The sequence below is a fragment of the Microplitis mediator genome, chromosome 4, assembly GCF_029852145.1.
Source record: "Microplitis mediator isolate UGA2020A chromosome 4, iyMicMedi2.1, whole genome shotgun sequence".
Classification (NCBI taxonomy): domain Eukaryota; kingdom Metazoa; phylum Arthropoda; class Insecta; order Hymenoptera; family Braconidae; genus Microplitis; species Microplitis mediator.
The window spans coordinates 1,774,233-1,798,589 of NC_079972.1; the positions used below are offsets into that span (position 1 = coordinate 1,774,233).

Below are 24,357 nucleotides of genomic sequence, written 5' to 3' on the forward strand. Positions count from 1 at the left end.
TGGTAACTTCCAAAAAATTTTTTCGAATTTAAAATTTAAAAAAAGTAAAAATCACTTTTTGTTAAATAAAAAATAGAAAAATAAATTAAATGACCTGATGGATAATTTTGTTTGAACAATGACTCAAACAATTATTTAAAAAATTTCTTGCTGCGGGACTTAGAAAAAATTGGACTTCGGATATCTTCGGGAATTGCTAGAGAGAGAAAGTGGGCAAAAGACGTGTAGTGTCTTTCTCTAAAGAATTACGTCTGTGCATATCCCCACAGGCAGATTATGATCTTTTTTTTTTTTTTTCATCTCCAACGACTGAAATTCTCTTTTCCATCATTTCTTATTGCTCATTTTGTTATAAATAATATTGTCAAAACTTCAAATACATCGTTCCTACAATATAGGTATCAAAAGATTGCAAATTTTCTGAATCTAAAAAAAAACTTATCGTGTAGAGAACTTTTTTTTAAACATTATGTCATTGTTTATAAAAAATTACTTAACAAATTTCAAAATAAATCGTTTATACGATGTAGGTATCAAAAAATTGCAAATATCCTGAACTGGAAAAATAACTTATCGTGTAGAGTATACTTTTTTTTCAAGTTTATTTCCTTGTTCATGAAAAATAATTAACAAAATTGGATCAAACTTGATTAAAAAAATTTGCAATCTTTTGATACCTACATTGTAGGAACGATTTCTTTTTTTTCAAATTTGTTAATAAATTTTTTATAAACAAGGAAATAAACTTTAAAAAAAAAGTTCTCTCACGATAAGTTATTTTTCCAATTCAGAAAATTTGCAATCTTTTGATACCTATATTGTAGGAACGATTTTTATGAAGTTTTGATAATATTATTTATAACAAAATGAAAAATGATGAAAAACAGAATTTCAGTCGTTACAGACAAAAAGAAACAAAAAAAAAAAAAAAAACAATCTGTCCATGGGGATACGCACAGATGTAATTCTTTAGAGAAAGACACTACACGTCTTTTGCCCACTTTCTCTCTCTAGCAATCCCCACAGATATCCGAGGTCCAATTTTTTTTAAGTCCCGCAGCAAGAAATTTTCCATGTCCTCATACTGAAAATTATAAAGGAAAAATTTCAAGAAATCGACCAAAATTCGTATATAGCATTCGATCCAAAATTTCGCGAGACGAATTTTTGTCGTATCAAAAAAAAAATAATTTTTTTTTTAATTGTTGATAAATTCCAAAATTTTCCATAACGCATTTTTTTATGAAAAAAAAAAAATATTTTGAATGTCATTACCCGTAATTGTTTGGGTAATCGTTCAAACAAAATTATCCATCAGGTCATTTAATTTATTTTTCTATTTTTTATTTAACAAAAAGTGATTTTTCCTTTTTTAAATTTAAAATTCGAAAAATTTTTTTGGAAGTTACCAATTTTTTAAAAGTTGATATATGATTTACTAAGAGAATATAAAAAAATTTGTAAAAATATCGACTTGCTGCCGAGTTACAGCCTTTTGTTTATATGCGCGCGGAAAATAAATGACGCGCTGTTTCATTTTTCGCGCTTCAATAATTTTTATCTCAGCAACAATTCGTCGTAGAGACTTCGTTTAATATAAATTTTGTTCTTTATTAAACCCCAAAAAATTTTACATCTAATCTTTTTATAAAAAAAAAAAAAATGATCACCCTCCAAATTTATGTCAACTTTTTTCCTCATTTTTTTTTTCTAGTATGTATTTTGAAAAAAAAATTTTTGACAATCGGTCTTTACCTACCGAGAAAACGATCTTTGACCATTTTTTCGTGCGCATCGACTGGATTCATTGCAGCGATTTTAAATTTGTGGTAGGTTGAGTCTCGACGCGTGCCTACGGCACGTGCCACTATAGTAGTGGGGCAACTTGGTTGTTTGTTTAAGTATTTAGTTCAACGACACAAAGAGATTCACTTGTTAGTTTCTCACGTTGTAGTCTAAGTGTAGTGTAAAGCGCATCTAGCCAGTTAGCACTGTGTTGTATTTTTTATTAATTAATTATAACGTAAAAAATTTATAAAATGAAGTACGCTTTAATAAAAATACCCAAAGAAGATAAAAAGGCAGTAGTTGAAACTTGTTACATAAAAAAATTCAGTGATTACGGCGCTTATACAAAAAACTGTGTATATCGTTACAATGATGGTAGAAAAAAATGTAGATGCTTAATATTACATGTTTCAAGTAAGTAAAAGTAAAATAGAATTTTTAGTTAAGTAATGCGTAACAGAATTAAATTTTTATAAAAATAGAATAACCTGTCATTATCGCAAAATTTACAAATTAAAACTTTTTTGTATTAAAAAAAAATCGAAAGGAAAATTTTATATATATAAAATTTGAAAAATTATAAATACAATTTATTAAAAATATTTTTTTTTCTATTTTAAAAAATAAGAAACAAAACAAAAACGTATAAATGTTTATTAATTTCAATAACATAAACTTCCGATGCCGTATATAAATTTTAAAATAGTGATACGTGCCGTGGTAAAAATTGAACTGGGTTGAGCATTTATTTAGTTGTTATTGTTTTAATTATATCATATTTATTTACGTTGGTTATATTTAATTACTAAAATTCTATTAGTGTTGTAATAATAAAAATATAAAAGCAAGTAATTTTTAAAAGAACTTCAACATTGATAATGTTTGGGAGATTGTGTCATAATTTTCGGATTTTACGGGCTAATGATTACTTATTTAACTACATTTTATAGATTTTAAAAATGATTAGATACTTATAATTAATTATTTGTAAACTAACATATGATCAATTAAATTTCAGATTCAAAAGAGAAACTGGCCAATCCGAATTTTCGCGTTCGAGAGCCTGTTGTTACTAATCCGTCATCATTAGAATCATCGTCTTCGGATGATGACGAAGAAGATCAGTCGTTAGTCAATAGGCTTAAAGCAGCAAGGAAAGTAAGTATATGATTTCTTAAGTTAAAAAATAATAGGTCCCATAAAAGTATTATTTTTAAAAGATTGTTATTTTCGTATCTAGGAACAAAAGCAAAATGTAATTAAATCTAAAAAACAAAAGGTCGAAGACATAATAACAACTTATAAAAATAATAGGGAAAGTTCCGAAGGAAAAGTAAGTATTCAATTGATTTTAAAAATGATTGTTAAGTAATTTACCCCTGCACCTGTTTTTTCCCATTATTTTGACAAATATTTTATCAATGAACTTGTTGAAGGTTTCTATTGGACTTAATTCAGATGATAAAAATAAACAAATATTTAATAATGATGACCAAATAGAAGAACAAAGCCTATTAGACAATGAAGATCCGTCTGGCATACTCGTCAATGATAGTATAGAAGATAGACATGCTGAGCTTGATGGCATCTCCCAAACCAGAAACCGATCAATTATTCCCGATTCAGACAGCGAAGATGATATGTTTGGTGAACCCCAACACAAACATATTGAGGCAAACGTGAAAATAATTAACAATAATGAAGTTAGTTATTCAGAGTCCATAGCACCACCCGCAAGTAATGAGGTAAATTTTTTTACATGTTTCTAGAGTTTTTAGATTAAAATAAAAAAAAAATCATTAAGGGGTTAGGGGTACTCAGAGGCCTGAAAAAATGATGATTTTCAATAATTTTTTTTTTGTAGTTAATTACTTTATTTGACAAAAATAAAAACATAGCTTTATTAGAACACGTTTCGATTTGACTTCACGAAAATTTCAAAAAAAAAAATTAATAATTCAAAAAGTTATCGCTGTTTTTGTAGAGCCCGTTCCTCCCGAAGTCCTTTGCGGTGATCATCATAAGTCCTTGGAGATTCATCTAAAATCAATCGGACAAGAAAAATTAGTTTTATTAATAGATAATCTTGTGCCTGATCGAAGCTTTTTTTTTTTTTTTCGAAATTAACAAAATGGAGGCCTCAGGAAATTTTTTTCAAATTTTCGAGAAAAAAACCGACAGTTTATTGTTAAAAAAAAATCGAAATTTTTGAAAAAAAAAAAAATCCTTCGATCAGGCACGAGTTTTTAATGTATTTCAAAAGTACAATAAATTTTATTGAAATCTACCGAGCAGTTTTTAAGTTACAGTGATCACCAGTTCAGAAAACATAGTTTTGAGAAAAACGCATTTAAAGTTTTGCTATGGATTTATGTCGAATTATAAGAATTATTTAATAACTTACACTGAGTCATCTATTCCTGGACCATATAATAGCTCTTCAGCCGTCATAGCAGCTTCCAAAATATTGATTTGCTGGTGCCTACGTTGCAATCGACCTTCTCGGGTGTTATCATTAGCGCGCTTATCTGCTACTTTGATACGTGCAGCATCCATTCTTTCTGCATACCGATGAGAATTAGGCCCACAATTAAGTCCTAGTGTATTCATCAAGACTAATAATGAATTTATACCCTCATTAAATATACACATAGCAACGTATGCAGCTATTTGTACGACAGTAAAACTAGTATTTACCGTTTTTGGGCATATTTTCCATACTAGTTGGTTAAAGCTTTCATTATTATTCTGATTGAATCCACCTACACATCTTGAAAGTAAATTTTCATTACTAAGACCTTCGTATATAGGCTTGATAGCTTTTAAAACATCAGAAGGTAAGGGAGAATAATCGTGAGAATAGGTATCAAGCTCTCCTCTTGCTTCAGCGCGCTGGTAAGAGCACCAAGATTCTTCGCCTTTTGGACACATATCATGATTCGGTTTTTCATCACTCGAATTTCATCAAATTTATTATTCGAAATTCAGTACTGCTGTCTTCAGGTACATCATCTTCAGTGTTTTGTTTTAATTTTTTAGAAGATGTACTCTGAATACTTTCATCACTTTCGGCTGTTTTCGGATTAAAAACATTCTTTCTTTTGACTGAACGCGACTTATTAATTTTTTCAGAACTCCGAAGTTCTCTTGAAACCTTTCTAGAATCACGTCCCATGGTTAATAATTTAATTCACTTGAGAAATAATTTATCACAAAACTATCGACTGATCAGTGCAACGACTACAGGTATACTGGCAACCAAAAATTATTTTTCAGTTCTTGTACTACCTACAAATTGTGAATATATGTAGAAGGATTTATATATATATATATATATATATATATATATATATATATATATATATATATATATATATATATATATATATATATATATATATATATATATATATAATTATACATACATTAAAATGGGGAGATATTCATGGCAATGAAACCCGAAAGGTCGGTTGCTTGCAGCTGTTTCTAGCTACCTGCTCTCGAATGCCACGTAGCACCCGAGCGTCCTTTGGTCATTGTTAAATAACTCGAAAAGAATTTGTCGGATTCACTTCAAATTTTCACACAATATTTTAAAAATATTATACTTTAAGAAAATGCAAAAAAAAAAAAATCGATTTTTTGAAAATTCTGACTACCCCTAACCCCTTAATTTCTTTTTCTGAAACTTACAAAATTTCCAAATAAAGATTTGAATTTTTGTAAAATTACTTTACATTTTTAAAAGTTCTATTATTAAAATTCCATAAAATTGCATAAAGTTTCATTAAATTATATCAAATAATTCTAAACGTTCTGATAATCGATAAAATTTTATAAAACTTCTATTATTATTTCAAGGAATTTTCAGAATGAAATAATGAAAAGTTTCATAAAATTATATTAAATTATTTAAAATTAAAAGATTAGATATAATTTCATAAAACTGTATATAACTTTGTGGAATTCCATGAAAGTTTTAACAAAGTCACAAAATTGTTATTAACTTCCCTTTGAATTTTCTGTAAAAAATTTTAGCTACTAGGGAATTTTATAAAATTATACGAAATTCTTAAAGCTCTAAAAAAGTAAAAAATTGTCTTATAGAACCATAAAATAATTAATTAAGATTTAGTGAAAAGTATTCCCTTATAAAGATTTATAAAATTACATGATGCTGTAGAAAGTTTCATAAAAATATGTTTTGTTTCGTGAAAATATATCAGAAACTTTATAAAATATTATGAAATTATCTAAAATGAATAAGTTTTTATTCAAGACATAAAACAATTGTCCAAATGAAGTTTTGATTCTTAATTTTTTATGATACACATTTTTTAAATCCGATATTATTTTATTTTTAGATACTGGTATGAAATGAAAATTAAATGCTTATAATTAATTTTAATGAATGTCAGACTGAATTTCGAAATTATTTATTTTTATTTTTAAAATAAATAAATTTCTCAGTTCTTAGGAAAATACGAATGGATGCTGGATTAAAATTAAATTTACCTACTTGTAAATAATTTTCAAAAAATCAAACTTAATTTGGAAATTATTTATTTTTATTGATTAAATTTAAAATTAAAAATTTCCCAGCAGTACTTAGGAAACAAAGATTAGATGCTGGTTTAAAATTAAAATGAGATACTCTAATAAATTTTCGGAACATGGGAGACTGAAATTAAAAATGACTTATTTTAACGTTTGATATTTAAATTCAAAATTTGCCAGCAGATTTAAGGAAACTGAAAATAGATGTTGGATTAAAATCAGAATTGAATACTTGTAATTAATTTTAAAAAATAACAGAGACCGAATTTGAAATCATTTATTTTGATCTTTAAAATATTGAATTTTATTTTTTCCCAGCAGTTCTTAGGAAACTTAGAATAGATGCTGGTATAAAATCAAAATTAACTACTTGTAATAAATTAAAAATAATATCACACTGAATTTGAAAATTATTTATTTTTATTTTTAAAATATTTAAATTTTAAATTAGCCAGCAGTTTTAAGGAAACTAAAAATCGATGCTGGATCAGAATTAAACTCGAATACTTAAAATTTATTTAAAAAAAAAAAAACAGACTTAATTTGGGAATTGTTTATTATTATTTCTAAAATAGTAAAATTTAAAATTCTCCAGTAGTTCTTAGGGAACTAAGAATTGATGCTGGCTCAAAATTAAAATTGAATACTTTAAATTAATTTTCAAAAACATCAGGGACTGAATTTAAAAGTTAGGTATTTCGATTTTTATATTATTAAAATTAAAAATGTTCCAGCAGTTCTTTGGGAAAGGAGAATACATGCTGGTATAAAATCAAAATTTAGTATTCGTAATAAAATTGAAAATATATCAGACTGAACTTGGAAATTACTTATTTTTATTTTTAAAATATTAGAATTTAAAATTTCCTAGCAGTTCTTAGGAAACTAAGAATAGGTGCTAATTTAAAATAAAAATTAAATACTTGGAATTAATTTTAAAAAAGTAAGACTTAATTTGAAAATATTATTTTTGATTTTTAGAATATGAAATTTCGAATTCCCCAACAGGTTTAAGGCAACTAAAAATAGATTCTGGCTCAGAATTAAAATTAAATACGGAATTAATTTAAAAAAATATCAGAGACTGAATTTGAATTGATTTATTTACTTTCTTAAACATTAAATTTAAAAATACTCCAGCAGTTCTTACAAAATCAAGAATTGATGCTGGTTGAAAATTGGAATAAAATACTTGGAATTAATTGCAAAAAAATATCAGATTGGTTTCGGTAATTATTTACATCTATGATTAAAAAATTAAAATTCAAATGTTTTCAAAATTAAAATGAATAATTTTCAGTCTGTCTGAAATTTTTTAAAATTTATTACAAGTAATTAATTTTGATTTTGTACCGGCATCTATTTTTAGTTTCCTAAAAACTGCTGGCAAACTATATATTTAAATGTCAATAATTAAAATGAATAATTTTCAATTTCAGTCACTCATGTATTCGAAAATTTATTATAGTATCTCATATTAATTCCGAGAGCGAATCTATTCTTAGTTTCCTAAAAACTGCTGGGAAATTTTAAATTTAAATTATTTGAAAATAAAAATAAATAATTTTCAATTTTAGTCCGTGATGTTTTCGATAATTAATTCGAAGAGTTTAATTTTTATTTAATACCAGTACCAACTCTTAGATTCCAAAATAAAATTTAATACTTGAAATTCATTTTCAAAAACATGAGTGACTGAATTAGAAATCATTTATTTTTATTATTAGAATATTTAATTTAAAAATTTACCGGCAGTTCTTAGGGAACTAAGAATAGATGCTGGCTAATAATAAAAATTGAATACTTGTACTGAATTTTTTAAAAAATCAGACTAAATTCTAAAGTTATATATTTATATTTTTTAAAAATTTGAATTTAAATTATTTGAAAATAAAGATGAATAATTTTTGAATTCAGTCTCTGATGTTTTTGAAAATGAAATCCAAGTATTTAATTTTAAACCAGCATCTATTCTTAGATTCCTAAGAACTGCTGGAAATTTTTCAAATGAAACATTTTAAAAATCAAAATAAATAGTTTCAAATTGATTCTCAGATATTTTTTAGAATTTCGATTTGAACCATCATCTATTCTCGGTTTCCTTGAATCTGCTGGCACATTTTAAATTTAAATGTCAAAAATTAAAATGAATAATTTTCAATTTCAGTTTCACATGTCCCAGAAAATTAATTCGAAGTGTTTAATTTTTATTTTATACCATCGGCATTCCTTTTTAGATTTCTAATTAAAATTAAATACTTAAAATTTGTTTTCAGAAACATGAGAGAGTGAATTAGAAATTATTCATTTGTATTATTAGAATACAAAATTAAAAAATTTTTCTGCAGTTTTTAGGAAATTGAGAGTAGATGATCGCTCGAAATTAAAATGAGATACTCTAATAAATTTTAAAAAGATGGGAGACTGAAATTGAAAATGACTTAATTTTACTATTGATAATTAAATTTTAAATTTGCCAGCAGATTTAAGGAAACTGAAAATAGATGTTGGTTTAAAATCAGAACTAAATACTTGTAATTGATTTTAAAAAAGTATGACTTAATTTGAAATTATTTTTATTTTTAAAATCTTTAATTATAAAATTCTCCAGTAGTTCTTAGAGAACTAAGAATAAATGCTTGTTTTATAATTAGAATTAAATACTTGTAATTCATTTTTTTTACATCAGACGGAATTCGGAAATTATTGATTTATATTTAAAAAAAATTACAATTTTAATAGTTTCAAAATAAAAATAAATAGTTTCCAAACTCAGTCTCTGATGTTTTTAAAAATGGAATGCAAGTATTCAATGTATATTTTAAACCATCATCTATTCTTAGATTCCTAAGAACAGCTGGAAAATTTTTATTTTTAAGATTTAAAAAATAAAAATAAAAAATAATTTCTAAATTTAGTCTAATTTTTTCAAAAGTTTATCACAAGTTGTTAGTTTTTATTTTAAACCAACATCTATTCCTTGAATTTGCTGGCACATTTTAAATTAAAATATCAGAAATTAAAATAAATATTTTTCAATTTCAGTCTCTCTGAAAATTATTTGTAGTATCTCATTTTAATTTAGAGCAAGCATTTTTTCTTAGATTCCTAATTTAAATTCAATACTTGGAATTCATTTTTAAAAACATCAGAGGCTAAATTAGAAATTATATGTTTTTAGTTTTAGAATATTCAATTTAAAAATTTTCCAGCGATTGTTAGGAAACCAAAAATGGATGCTGGTTTAAAATTAGAATTAAATAGTTGGAATTAATTTTAAACAATATCAGACTTAATTTGGAAACTATGAATTTTTATTTCTAAAATATTTAATTTTTAAATTTCCCAGCAGTTCTTAGAAAACTAAGATTGGATGCTCGCTCGAAATTAAAATGAAAAAATCTAATCAATTTTCGAAGACAAGCGAGACAGAAATTGAAAATTATTTATTTTTATTTTAAAAATATTAAAATTTAAAATTTCCCAGCAATTCTTAGGTAACTAAAATTAATTGTGTCTCGGTTATGTAAAAACCTTTACGAAAATCAAACTTATCATTTCAAAACTCTATGAGAAGGGAGTGCGATCTGGAATGATAGTAATATCCCGCTGAGAAAATTGACGATTTTAAAAAAATCTGGGAAGTTATTGGTTTCAACCCGATTTTCAAAAATCGAGAGTTAGAATTATTTCAAATAATTTTAAATCATAGAAGGATATTTTGTTATTTTTTAATTCAATATGATTTCAAATGATTCGTTCCAAAATTTATCCTCGAAAGTAAAATAATTGAGTCGATTTGAAATGATTTAAAATAATTAAGAGTTACGTAATCTCAAATCATTCCAAATTAGATTTCTTAATCAGGACAATAAATCGTACAAATAAATTCGAAATAGCATTTAGTTATTAAAGTTCACTTGAACAGAGTTATTTATGGTGAAACTTAAGATGTTATTTCAAGTAAATATGAATTTATAGTTTTATTAATAATATTTCAGATCATAAACCTGCTTACATTACAGGCTTATAAAAAATAATTGTAGCATTAATAGTTCATAAATTCAATGAATTTATTTAATTGTCAATTTTATTATTAAAAATACACAAAAGAAATTATTAATTCTTCTGTAAAATTTACATTAGTCAAAAAAAACAAAGACTTTAATTCCTTTCTTTTCAATTGTTATTTACTCTTCGAAACAAAAATAGAAAATTACACCTAGTTAAATAATATCACATTTTTACAGGTTCCGAACATTATATTATCAGATCAAGATCAAAATGGCAATCGACGAGCTCTAAAAAATATAACGGTAGGCTAAATGTTTTTAATTTTTACATTAAATTTTATTTAATTAAATTCACTCAATAGTATCGTTTAATACATTTCGTTTTCAGAATTTTGAGCCTAAACAGTTGACAATGCGATTAATGCAAGACAGCCGTAAAAAAGATGATGAAATAAAGAATTTAAAACGCCAGAATCAAGAATATAGAGTAAAAGTAGCTTCTTATCACCAAAACCTGCAGAGACTACAGCAGCAACAACAACAAGAACCACAACAAGAACTACAACAACAACCACAACAACAACCACAACGACAACACCAACGACAACAACAGCAGCAACCACAACATCAGGATCGTTATAATCCTTACTACTATCTTGAACATGACGAATTTCATGTTGGAGACAATATTTACATTCGCAGTTCAGAATCCCGTAAGGCATTTGACGCAACAGATCCGCCCAAATTCATAAAAATAATGTCACACGCAATTTGGGGTGTAAATAACATTTCAAAGCTCGTAGTTCGTAAACAAAAAAACACTGGAAACCGCGAAGAATTAGATGCTAGGAGATTAGAATTGCTATCTATACACTATCAACATTTTTTAAAACAGCGTAATTATTCTGAGGGAGTTTTTGTTTTGCAGTTACGGGCTATGAATAGATATTTAGACCGAGCAATTCAGAGTGATAAAAAAACAGTTCGACGATCATTACCTGAAGCATAGCTTACATATTCTGCATTTCACACCAAATCTATTACTTTTAAACTCAACTCTATTCGATTTGGATTAAACTTGTTCATCCGTCTTGTACCCTATCAAAAGTATTATCTTAAATTTCCACTAATTTTTATACACCACAAAAAAAATTTTTGATTTATAGAGATAACATATTTTTTTTTCTAATAGCTATAAGTTTTTAAGATTTAACTTATTAGAATGGTTTTCTTTTTAAGTTTCTTATTTCAAAATATAATTTTCAAATTAAAAAAAAAAAATTAAAACTAATTTTCATCGTTTATTTTTAGATTATTGAAACAGGTTTAAAATTTCTTCATGATTACTATTTTCGACTTATTTCTGTTTGTCACATCGTACTCTGACATTTTGAGCTAGTTTTCCATTTTTTTTTCGATTTTTCTTTCTATTTCTATTTTTTTTACTTATTTTCTCTATCTTTCAAAGCAGCAAAGTTCACATAATAAATCTAAAGTTTATAGATATTAATAATAATATAAAAATATTGTAACTCGATGTCACTGAAAAAAAAAGATTTAAAAAATAATATTTTGATGATTAATAAAAACATACTGTATAAAAAATTTACCTTCTTTTCAATTTACCACATTGTAGCGGTGTAATTTTTTACTTGAATCTTTTTAATTAATTGAATAAGTTTTGCTTGAGAAGTCTTTTTATTTATAAAAAAACTCTGAAAAAGTCTTTCTGTAGAGCTGAAGTTGAAGCATATAGTAAATCTGAATAAACCTTAGTAAGACTTCACAACTCTTCTGAAAATTCCGAAATTTCAGACAATATTTGACTTTTTCAGAGTTTCTCAGCATTTTTCAGAGTTATTCACTTGTGATAAGACTTTTTCTGTGTTTTTCAGAAAAAGTAAGGCTTTCAAAAAGTCTTATTAAGAGTTCTGAAGACTTTTTCAGAGATTTTTCAGAGAAATATTTCCACAAGGGAAGTGATATAGTTAAGTATAGGGCATTATACATACAGCTACACTGAGAAAAAAAAGTGTATATTTCCAAGTAAAATTTCTTGATTTAAGTATTATTTTACTTAAATAGTGCCAAGTAAATATTTTCTTAATTTTAGTAAAAATGCATTGTCTGTAGGAATTTATGAGTAGATTCAAACAATTGTTATAAAGATAAGAAATATTATACTCCGATGTAGTAAATTTTTTCTTGTTTTTAGTATTATGAGTTAAGTAAACATGCCCGAGTCAAAATTTAAAACGTATCTCAAGCGTCTTAGGCGTTTAAAGCGTATGTCGAGCCTCTCAGACGCTGTAAGCGTGATTGAAACGTGTCAGCTCAAAAGCGTAATAAGTGCAATTTTTAGCGCTTAAGTGTGGAATAAGCGGGAAGTTGTAGGGATGGCATTTAGGGTCTACCGTTTTCCTAATTTTTTTTTGAGTGGTCTGTTATGCCCCATATATTACATATTGGCCCGAAATATCATAAAAACATCATAGAGGTCATAAATTGACGGAAAATGGAAAAACAAAATTTTACCTAATACCCAGTACATGACCTTTTCAATTTTAATCGGAATTAAAAAATTATTGAAAAGTTTTAAACACGTTCTTAACGCCTGAGACCTCTTAAACGTGCTTTCAACGCCTGAGATGCTTAATTTACGATTTAATCGCCTGAGACACCTGAGATACGCTTTGAACGCCTGAGACGTTTGAGATACGTTTTAAACGCCTGAGACGCTTGAGATGCGTTTTAAATTTTGACTCGGGTGGTTACTTGAATTTAATTTTTTTTTCTCTCAGTGTATAAGAATCTATCGGATTTTTTAAGCAGGGCAAATTGTCAGCAAATTTGGGCAGCAAATTTCAGGTAATTTCAACGTCAAATTACTGTCAATTTCAAGCCAAAGTGGCTATTGGGGTCAACTTGGACTCTAAGCGAGGTCAACTTGGAAATCGCGGTGAGATCTCGCGTCGATTCATTGTGATTCACCGCAACATCACGGTGAACTCTCACAGTAAATCACCGTGAATCACCGTAATGCTACCGTGAACTACGATGAATCTCGGTGAATCACGGTGATTCACCGTAATACATCATGATTCAGGACCGCCAGGGTTTCCAAAGCAAGAAACTTACCATAGTTCAATTGAAATTGCCTTTGAGCGAGTATGGGGCCATGTGTTGATCAGGTATGGTACATTACAAGTTTTAGTGAGCGACAGTAGGTACACTTATCAAACTTATTTAAAAAATGAATGAATAACAATTCATTTTCAATACTAATCTTAAAATTAAAAATATATTCTAATATTTAAAACTAAAAAAATAAATCTGTAAATCGGTTGTCCCTGTGGGCCAGCCTCGAAATTTCCCGCTGTGTTCGTGCTCAGAGCTCAAAATCATGATTTCGAATATTTTGAACTTGACAATACCTTTGAAACCTACCTTTTAAACTTGAAAACGGTACGTTTTATGTTGAACTTGAAAAATTCAAGACATCGATAATACTTAATAAACAAGCGTTCCCCTGATTAAATAACTGAATTCGATCGAATTAAACAGAATTGAATTTTTAATTCTATATAATTCAGATAAATTCTGTTAATTCGGTACCTATTTTGAGAAAGAATTCTGTCTAATTCAGCAGAAAAACCGGAATTTATCCAAATTGAAACGAATTTAAATAATTCTATTCTGTTTAATTCGAAAATAATCCTCGAATTTCTGGTTCTGACTCCGAGTTAAACCGAATTGCAACTAATTCAAAAATTTTAAATCGGTTTTATTGTATTTAATTCGAAAATAATCCTTGAATTCTTTTAAATTCTGTCTTATCAAATTTAACAGAATATAACAGAATTGACCAGAATTAAAAATCTTAATTCGGTCGAATTCAGTTATTTGATCAGGGTCTTAAAACTTTTATTCACGATTATTTTCTAAAAATCAATGTAATCAGGCAAAAATCAATGTCAGTGATTGAAATTTGATTTAATATTTAGGACTAATTTTTTCGATTAAATCATGAAGAATTGTCGATATTGTTCCGTCAACGAATGTTTCGTGTTAACGTAAAAATAATTAAATTAATAAAAATAGAATATAAGCGTTCGAGCTGGATTTTCTAAAAATTTTTTTATCAATTGTAAAAAACAAAACAAGCAGAGCTCACCTCGAGTACTAGCGTCAGAAAAATTTTACTTGACACTATAATATTTCTTTTTTAAACTGAGGTTGTTTATCATTATGAAAGGACAGAATAATTTCGAACACACGTCTTCTTTTTATGCTTAAGACAGTCAATGAAAATCCCCAATGTTGACTCTGCGGATATTAAATTCAGACTGACTTAGGGTTAGTAACAAAATAATTCCACCCCTGTGTTTTTTTTTCCGGTGCAGCATAGGTAATGATTTTTCAACAAACTTTTTTATTATTCACACATTTTTTTTTTTTTTTTTTTCAGTGATATAAATATAGCACCCACACAAAGTGAACTTTATTCTTTTCTGTACCTCTAACAATATAATATATATGTATTAAGTGTTATTTTTTTCAACCCCTATATAATTTTCGAATGAATAATATATAAGCAGAAAATAATACGTTATGATAACTGCAACAAAGAAAAAGAAGTAATTTTTTTTTAAATATTTAACAATAAACGTTCTGTAGATGTATATTTTTCACCCCTTACTATTCACTTTGTAACAAAGAAATCGTTTTTACTTTGAGGAAATAAATTCTATTTATACTTCAGTCATGGACGAAACACTGACTTATACACATCGTAGATATTTAGATATTTGTATTAAAACCTTAAGGTATAATGTAGTATAATTATAAGAAGTTTAAAAAGTAATTCACAAAGAATATACGTCACTGAAATAATAATTACAGATGTAGCGGTATTTGGCCACTTTTACCATCAGTTAACATTTTCTGGAAAATTTTACATTTTATTTTCAGAATTTTTAATTATGCAGCTATGATCATTCAAATAGCAGGTATGAGTACTGTTGCCATAGATAATATGTCTGACTTAACAGTTGCTGGAGAAATTGGAGGTTTTATTATTGGCTTTATTATGTGTCTATTAAAATTTTCTAAATTTACGATGTCTTACCATGAAATAATGAATCATATTGATGATGTATTCAATCCAATAAATATATTACAACAATCATCTGGTAAATTTAATAAATTTATTATTTAAACAATGAATGCCAATGTTATTAAACTTAAATTTTAGACCGGGGAATAGTAATGTGTGTTATGAATTGTGCATTTAAAGAAGAAACAGAAATCAAACTTCTTTACTTATCATCATCATGTCTTCCATTATTACTATTATTTTTTGGTTTTAACCAGAAAGTTGGATTACCTTTTAAAACTTATTATATAATAAACACAGCTATCTCACCAAATCATGAATTGGCAGTTATTTTTCAATCGTATTTAGCAGCGTATTGCATAACACTTGTGATTGCTTCTGATATGTTGATCATTTCATTTATTAGATGGTCAACAATGCAATTTGCAGCTTTAACATCAAATTACCAAAATTGTAACAGCAAATTTGTAAAACGAGCTACTTTAGTATCACCGAAAGAAACTTTTGATATTTTAAATAAATTTAAAGCTATGAAAATAACTGATGAAGATATGGAAATTCATAGATTTTTATTATTTGACGAAAATGAACTTGAGGAAAATGTTAATGATAGTTTTAGTTCGAGATTTATAACCTGTATTAAAAATCATCAAAGACTTATGAAAGTTATTCAAGACCTGAATGCAACATTTAGTACATATATGTTACTTCAGTTTGCAACGAGTTTAACTATTATCTGTCTTAATGGTTTTCAATTGGTTTTAGTATGAATTCTGCGTGTTTAATTAATTAAATAAACGAAGTGTTTATAGCCACCAGTCACGGATAGATCCGGGACTGTAAAAACGCACAAATGGCGGCACAAATGGTCACCACAAATGGTGACTGTAAGAGTTAGAGGTGCGGACTAGTTATAAGATGGAGCTATAATTTTCTATTCCGTGACCGTAAGAGTTGCAGACACGGACTAGTTGAAAGAGAGGGCTATGTCTCTGTTCTGTGACTTTAAGAGCTAGAGGCACGAACTAGTTAGAAGCGGGGGCTGTAATTTTTAACTTCTCGCTAAGAAAATTGTAAATTTTCAAAAATTCAGGAAGTTATTGGTTTCAGTCCGATTTACGAAAATCGAATTTTCATTAGATGTCGACGTTTTAAGGTCCTAGGAAGCTATTCTGACTAATTTCAAGATGATGTCCGAGTGTATGTATGTATGTATGTACGTACGTACGTACGTACGTATGTAAATACCTGTATCTTTTAAACGGATGAACCGATTTGGAGCTTTAAGGTGTCATTCGATGCGGCTTGTCAATATCTTGAAGCCGTGAGAAATTGAGCTCGATCGGTAGGGCTCGTTCAGAGATATTCCAAAAATAAAATTTTTTCAAAAATGTTTTTTTTGGATAACTTTTAATGTGCTCGATGGATTGATCCCAAAATCGACTGGGCTCTAGAGCTTTATAAGCCGCGTCGAATGCCACCTTAACCATCAAAATCAGTTCATTCGTTCAAGAGAACCCGTTGTCGAAAGAATTTAAAAAAAAAATTTTTTTTTTTTTTTTTGAAATATCTCAAAAATGACTTGATAAATCGAATTCCAAATTTGATCAGCTTTAGAACTCGATAAAACTCGTCGATTGCCACCTCAACCGTCTCAATCGGTTCATTCGTTTGAGAAATATCGTTGGAGAAAAAATGGTAAAATCTATTTTTTTCGAAAAGAACGACATACAAAAGTATTTTCGAGCTCGAAAAGCTCGAAAATGTATTCACGACAAAGTTTTCGGGCTCAAGGAGCTCAAAAACAGCGGGAAGTTTTAGGGCTGGCCTGCAGGGTCAACCGATAGACAGATTTTTTATTTTGTGACCGTAAAAGTTAGCGGCACGGTCTTGTTTATCGTTAGAGCTCTAATTTTTTTTTAAGTTTAACAACGACGTCCTATGACGACTGATTTAATTTGCATACACGAAGAGAAGAGAATGGCAATTCGCCATTCTACGTGGTAACCAGTACTTTTTGTGAAAGCATAGGAATCGATATTAAGATGCATGGGAATGATTACCATTCTCCTGGTAATATTTCCCGTACTGCATAGTAATCATGCTACTGATAAAAATTACTTTGTAGCATAGTGATCAAAGCCATGCTAGAATGGCACATGAGTCCCATGCTGTATAGCTCGAAAGCAGTTTAAATATTAAGCGCTGCTATATAGTATATGCGACCAATATATAATTTATGACATGACTTTGCTCACCGAAAATAGCATTCTTGCTACAGGATTAACTTCTCCGATTTTATAATTAGAAAATATTGAAAATTCCAACTCATTTACTCAATTACTTTCAGAAAATCCGAATAATGTATTTTTTACGATATTTGTAAGTTATTTGGGCTATATAATCACCAAAGGGACAATCTTAATGATTCCGTCAGATGAAGGACCTTGATTTTATTATATTCATTTAGTTTTGTTGGAACCTGTTCATATATTAATTTTATGTACTACTTACATTAATGAATATTTTTTCAATGAACATTGTCAATCATGCGAAACTCAAGTATTTTTTGACCAGTAACATTGTCTATTGTATTTTGATTAAAAATGTTATTCTACTACACGTATCGTCACTGCTGCAGACGGAAAAATTTATATTCCAACGCGCTGGATTTAATATTTTTAATTTAGATCATTTCTAACTTTATCTACATTAATAATTCGAAACTAATAAGCTTACTTACAATAAAATATTAATTTAATATATTTTTAATACGTAATTAAATTATTATAATATTATTCTTATAAAACTTACCCATGTTAAAATATCTCAATGTTTTATTTAGTAATTTTTTAAAATTAGTTAAAAATTTATCTATTATCAATCAATGAACCTAATTTCTGAACTATAAAACCTTATTTTAATATTAGCCTCACTACCTTGAATTAGAAGCAGCTTCATCGAAATTGTAATAATTCTAATGTAGCATAGGAATTATTTCAATATAGCATATGAATGATTCCCATGATAGCATAGGAATGATTACCATGCTAGCATGGCTAGCGTTACCATTCATAATCGGACAAACTACTATCTCAAATAAATCATGCGGTTAAAAAACTTGTGTTACCATGCTACATGGTTATAATTACTATGTTACTTTGGAGAATACACAATTTACTTCTCCCTGTGTAGTTTGCATCTATTATATAAAAAAATCCAAAGCTCGGAAAAAAATGATTGGACATGAGCCTGCTGGAGTGTGACACGCGTTAATATCAACGGACAAAATATCTCCGACAAAATATCCCCGGCAAATTATTCCCGGACAAAATATTTCCTGACAGAACATTACAATAGTTCAGAAGTTCAATTAAAAATCATATCAATAGGGTAAACTGCCCAATGAATGACCGATTTGTTGTAGTGGCAGATCTTTCGACTAATAAAAACAATAATTAACTTTGAACTCAGTCAAGCTATTATACTTGCATTGCGACATCATCTATCTTTTGATATTCATCATGATTTTTTATTTATTTCATCATACTTTTTATAAAACTACGTATAATCAGCGTAAAATGTAAAGACTTAGTGAATGACTGCTTTCGTCTATTGAGTGACCGGGCATAATCCAGTAAATGACCGACGAATTCAGTTCTGGCTTGAAGTTAATTTTCCTAGAAACTTTAATGTATCTGACCGATAAATTAATAAAATCAAGTAGAAAAAAAAAACACCGATTTTAGTATTTTGTTAAAATTTTAATATTTCATTCAACGAATTCTTATAATCACAGTACCAATGGATGAAAATAGCTGTTGTGTTTTTATAAAAATAATCATTTTGGATGCGGAAAAATACTCGTAAGCTATGTTAATATCACATTGACAATTTCAACTGTAAAAATAAAATCATACTTATTAACCCGAGTCGAAATTTTTAAACTCAAATTGAACCTTGTAGACCCTGATTCCTTTGATCTAGGCATTTGCCGCTTTGATTTAAAAACCTTTTTCAACCTAACTCGCCTAAAGTCAGGGTGAAGAAGAGTGGAATGAAATTTACTTCGAATTTTAAGTTTTCTTTTCGGCCTGGTTTGCTCTTATAGTAAGTCGAAAAAGAGTCAATCGTAATTTAACTACAATGTTAAATTCCGTTTCAACCTAGTCAGCTCACAAAAATTTTAAATACTATATATGATCCCACAAGATCTTCTCAGGTCAAAAATGAGATTAAAACTTTGATAATTTTTCTATACTGATATTGGTTATTATCAAAAAAAAAATAAAGCAGACGTTATTGAGGTATGGATTTTTGCCCAATTTCAGGACATTTCATCATGTCAAATTTTAGATGTAAGGCAATAAAAGTCAAATGAAATGCCTTATGCTCTACAGAAAAAGTCTCTTATCATTTTTCGATAAATCCAACAGTTCAAAAGTTATTTGAACTTAGGGTCAAATTCATAGTAAATTCTGAGATCTTTACACTTTTCCGGCGAAACTATCAGTCTCATCACAAAATATCATAGAATTTTTTTTGTAGACAATTTTATTCCTTACAAATTATTGCAAATAAAGTTTTTCGGAATTCTGCAATGTTTTCAATTTAATTTCATTTCAATGTCAAGCTTTTAAAATCAATCAGAAATCTATTTTTTTAAGAGCTTTAAATTAAAATGGAAATAAATTGAAAACAATGCAGAATTTCGAAAAACTTTATCTAAAATAATTTGTAGAGGGTGAAATTGTCCATAAAAACGACCCGACGTCATTTTTTGATAAGTCTCATAGTTTCACTGAAAAAATAAAAAAATCTCAAAATTTACTATAAATTTGACTTAAAGCTTAAATAACTTTTGAACAGTGGGAACTATCGAAAAATGATAAGAGACTTTTTTCGTAGAGCGTTCAATTTTCTACAAAAATATTTACTGTGCATAAAAATCCGTTCATAAAATCCGCATCACAAAAAAAATTTGAGTAAGTCTTTTTTTTTTCAATTTAGTTGAATTTTCTATACATGACTTTGTATATATTGGAAATTTTAATATAGGGCCATATATGATTCACTTTTACCGGACAATTAAATAAATAGTTGATAAATACAATTGTTTCTATTCTATTCAATGAAATAGGATAATAATAATAATAATAATAATAATAATAATAATAATAATAATAATAATAATAATAATAATAATAATAATAATAATAATAATAATAATAATAATAATAATAATAATAATAATAATTATAGTATAAATCCTCGTGTCTACCGTCAGCCATTTTTAAGCTTCATTGTCGGCCTTTTTTCGGCCTAGCGAGTTTCGGCCTCGTATTCCTACCTAGGCCTTTTTTCGGCCAATATTCAGCCGAGAAAAAAAATTACTTTTTTTTCCAGTTTGAAATATTTTCACCCGGGTAACTAGGGTGTAGCAGAATTTTATTATAAAAATTTTCAAATTTTTCTTCACCCTCAACTAACCTGAAAATGAAGCTAAGTAGGCGCTACTAGGTTGAAATGGAATTTAATTTTAACGTAGTTCTCTATCTCTTATATTCCATTTCAGCCTAACAAGCTCTGACTTCAGTTTGTCTAGGTTGGAACGGAATTTTACCAAAAAAAAATTTCGACTCGAGAAAGTACGCTTATTTAATTATCATATTTATATAGTTAACAAATTTTGATTAACGTAAATTATTAATTTAATTAATTAACACTTTTGAATTATTATTACTAATCTTTGAATTGATTAAAGATATACAATCTTTGAAATTCAAAGAACAAACAATGTTGAATGAATAAAATGATAAAATTAACGAAAAAATCTTCGATTTTATAAATTGAATTCTATTCTTCTACAGTCTTATTTTTTGTTTGACACTCAGTACCCTGATTAAACAAAATCATTTGATAGGATTAAGAAAGATTTATTTTTTAATAATTTTTAACCTTTCGAAATCATGTAAATCATTTTTGAAATTTCACGATTAATCATATCAAATCATTCTTACTACTGTAAAAGCGTCAGAATATAAAATTTTTAACGCTGAAACTCTACTTGAATTTCTGCCACCGATTGTGATATGAAATGATTTGGCTAGTATTAAAAATTTTTAATAATTTTGAATACTTTTTAATCCTGAAATAATATTTGAGTTTTTGTCAACGGTTATGATATGAAATGATTTGGCCAGTATTAGAAATTTTTAATTATATATCAAATACTTTTTAATGTTGAATATTCTAGTTGATGCTCACGAAAACAAGGTGCAAGATTATATTTCCAGTGATTATGAACCGAATTCAAAAAATTTTTTTTTAAATTCTTAAAAAATACGAAACAAAAAGTTGACCTAAATTCAAAAGCCGCTTTTATTTCATGAAATCAAATAACGAATAAAAACCAACACACGGTCATTCACTGGGCTTGGCAAATTTCGGACTCACCAATAAATGACTTGTCTGTCATTTACTGCCTTAGCACAGGAATAAAGTACACCAGTGAATGACCAACATACCATTAATAAAAACAAAATATTTACGTTGATTTCACGTAACCAAAGTCAATTTCGTTAATTAATTTACTTATATAAATGATTATAAATTTACTGTTTTATAAAAAAATCGATTACTACTATTGAAACACATAGTGTTTAAAAATAATTTTTTTCAAACGTTCATGTTCAAATTCAATGTTTCTTCAATAACTCTTCAATCCTCTACATAATTTTAATTATTTTGGATGATAATTTTATAAATCACTTCAATTCGCTGTGATTTATAATAATAAAGACATGTAAGATTACATTCACAAGTAAATAATAACTTTTAATTTGATTTTAAAATTATTATGATCATTCTTCTGTATACCGGTCATTCACTAGTGGGTGGTCACAGACTGGACTAGTTACCCTAAATAAGTTTCAATTAAAATATATTATTATTAGAATTTGAAAATTAAAGAATTGTCTTGACAAATGTAAAAGAAAAATGTGAGAATTATGAGAAAAATCGCGCATCAAATTATGAGAAGAATCATGTATCAAATCATGAGAAAAGTGTACACAAATTCGTGCATAAAATCATGAGAAAGTCGCGCACAAAATCATGAAAAAAATCATGCACAAAATTGTGCACAAAATCATGAGAAAAATCATGCGTAAAATCATGAGAAAATCGTGCACACAAAATCCGTGAAAAAGGGCACAGAACGATAACAAGCTTATGTGTTGGTCTATTCAAACATAAACACATACAAAATCCATGACAAAATCTTTTATGGTGATCATTCTCATGCCATTTAGTATTGATTCCTATGCTTTCACAAAAAGGACTGGTTACCATGTAGAATGGTAATTATGACCATTCTCTTCTCTCCGTGTATGCGAATTAACCCTTTCCCGAAAGTGTGTATCGAAATGTATCGGTGTGAGCTCTACGGGGGTAGCCCCAATCAAAGTTCGTTGTTAAGGCTGTGTGAGTAACGGTTTAATCGTGTAACAGTTTAATCGTAGTAGTGCATGCATGCGCGCCCTTCTAGCGCTCTCTTGCTTTAAGACGAAGACGTACGATTCAAATTGAGAGGAGGGACTCAAGGCGAACCGGAAAAGGGTTAAATCAGTCGTTATAGGAAGTCGCTTAAGTTTTGTTAAAAAAAAAAAATCAGAGCTCTAACGATAAGCCAGACCATGCCGCTAACTTTTACGGTCACAAAATAAAAAATTACAGCCCCCGCTTATAACTAGTCCGTGCCTCTTACTCTTGAACTCACAGAACAGAAAACATAGCCCTCTCTTTCAACTAGTCCGTGTCTGCAACTCTTGCGGTCACGGAACAGAAAATTATAGCCCCCTCTTATAACTATTCCGTGCTTCTAACCCTTGCAGTCACGGAACAGAGAACATAGCCCTCTCTTTCAACTAGTCCGTGTCTGCAACTCTTACGGTCACGGAATAGAAAATAATAGCCCCCTCTCATAACTAGTCTGTGCCTCTAACTCTTGGAGTCAAGGAACGGCAGACTTCATTGCCACCAATCGTGTGTTTTTGCAGTCCCGGATCTATCCGTGACTGGTGGCTATAGACATTCCGTTAAACAAATCGAATTAACGATTCGTAGTAACTTATAAACTATTTTTATTGTATTACAGAACTTGAATAATGATAAAAATTTTATGCAATCTTTTTTCTTTTATGCTATATTCATGGCAGGTATGCTTCAAGAATTATTTGTTTTTTGCTGGTTCGGTAACGAATTTACTTGGATGGTAAAAAATAATCGTATCTATTTTAATTTAAGTTTTTATATATCACTATAAGCATATATGTAATGTAGTTATTCTATTGTTATAACTCAATTAAATAATAATTAGACGAATAGTTTATCTTATAATCAATGGCTGTCTGGTTGGGAATATGTCAACGATGAAAATACTAATTGTAATCATAATAGTAACAATAATAAATTGAGTAATCTTATAACGATTTCTATGATTCAAACAATCCGACCATTGGAATTCAAAGCAGTTGGTCTCTTTACTTTATCTATGCCGACATTTCTCTCTGTAAGCAATTTATTCAAAAATTTTTTATTTATTTATTTTTAAATTTGTAAAATGTTAAAAAAAACAATCTATTTTTTTCAGGTCGTTAAAAGTTCATATTCCGCTTTAGCTCTTTTAATTACCGTAATGAATAAAACATAGTATCAAATTGTTTGTCTCAAATGGATATAAATAAATTATGTAGTAAATGCCTTAAAAAAAATGTATTGTGTCAAGCATTATTCTTATCGTTAGATATAGAAAAATAAATTTTATCGCTAAACAAATTTTTTAACTTATTTTTCACCTCACCATGCAGTACCAATAAGCCC

At 28.0% G+C, this 24,357-nt stretch overlaps 4 protein-coding genes across 7 annotated transcripts in view; 2 read left to right on the forward strand and 2 right to left on the reverse strand.

Moving 5' to 3' along the window:
• LOC130666608 (uncharacterized) overlaps positions 1-24,357 on the reverse strand; it is a 58,316-nt gene that overhangs the window by 12,507 nt on the left and 21,452 nt on the right. The window contains exon 1 of one of the 2 annotated variants that reach the window (XM_057467761.1): positions 1,760-2,119. The exons of the other annotated variant lie outside the window; for it this stretch is intronic. The gene's annotated coding sequence lies outside the window, so the exon portion shown is untranslated. Of the gene's footprint in view, positions 1-1,759; positions 2,120-24,357 lie in introns of those variants that run through there. 2 annotated transcript variants of the gene reach the window in all.
• On the forward strand, positions 1,926-11,665 carry LOC130666609 (probable serine/threonine-protein kinase irlF). The gene is made up of 6 exons (XM_057467763.1): positions 1,926-2,202; positions 2,807-2,946; positions 3,029-3,121; positions 3,225-3,533; positions 10,596-10,661; positions 10,747-11,665. Exons 1-6 carry the CDS (start codon positions 2,040-2,042, stop codon positions 11,365-11,367), a joined length of 1,392 nt encoding a protein of 463 aa, XP_057323746.1. The 5' UTR covers positions 1,926-2,039; the 3' UTR covers positions 11,368-11,665.
• LOC130666612 (uncharacterized) lies at positions 3,597-5,436 on the reverse strand. 3 transcript variants are annotated; one of them, XM_057467768.1, is made up of 4 exons: positions 5,214-5,432; positions 4,486-5,076; positions 4,193-4,403; positions 3,597-3,828 (listed from the first exon to the last, which is right to left on the reverse strand). In XM_057467768.1, the coding sequence occupies exons 2-4, from the start codon at positions 4,505-4,507 to the stop codon at positions 3,825-3,827; spliced, it is 237 nt and encodes a 78-aa protein (XP_057323751.1). In that variant the 5' UTR covers positions 4,508-5,076; positions 5,214-5,432; the 3' UTR covers positions 3,597-3,824. The 3 variants fall into 3 exon arrangements, with proteins under 3 accessions (XP_057323751.1, XP_057323749.1, XP_057323750.1); XM_057467766.1 differs by having other exon boundaries at positions 4,193-5,076; positions 5,214-5,436; XM_057467767.1 differs by lacking the exon at positions 5,214-5,432 and having other exon boundaries at positions 4,193-5,085.
• LOC130666610 (uncharacterized) lies at positions 15,084-24,260 on the forward strand. The gene is made up of 6 exons (XM_057467764.1): positions 15,084-15,184; positions 15,261-15,550; positions 15,613-16,238; positions 23,633-23,749; positions 23,855-24,046; positions 24,128-24,260. Exons 1-6 carry the CDS (start codon positions 15,123-15,125, stop codon positions 24,185-24,187), a joined length of 1,347 nt encoding a protein of 448 aa, XP_057323747.1. The 5' UTR covers positions 15,084-15,122; the 3' UTR covers positions 24,188-24,260.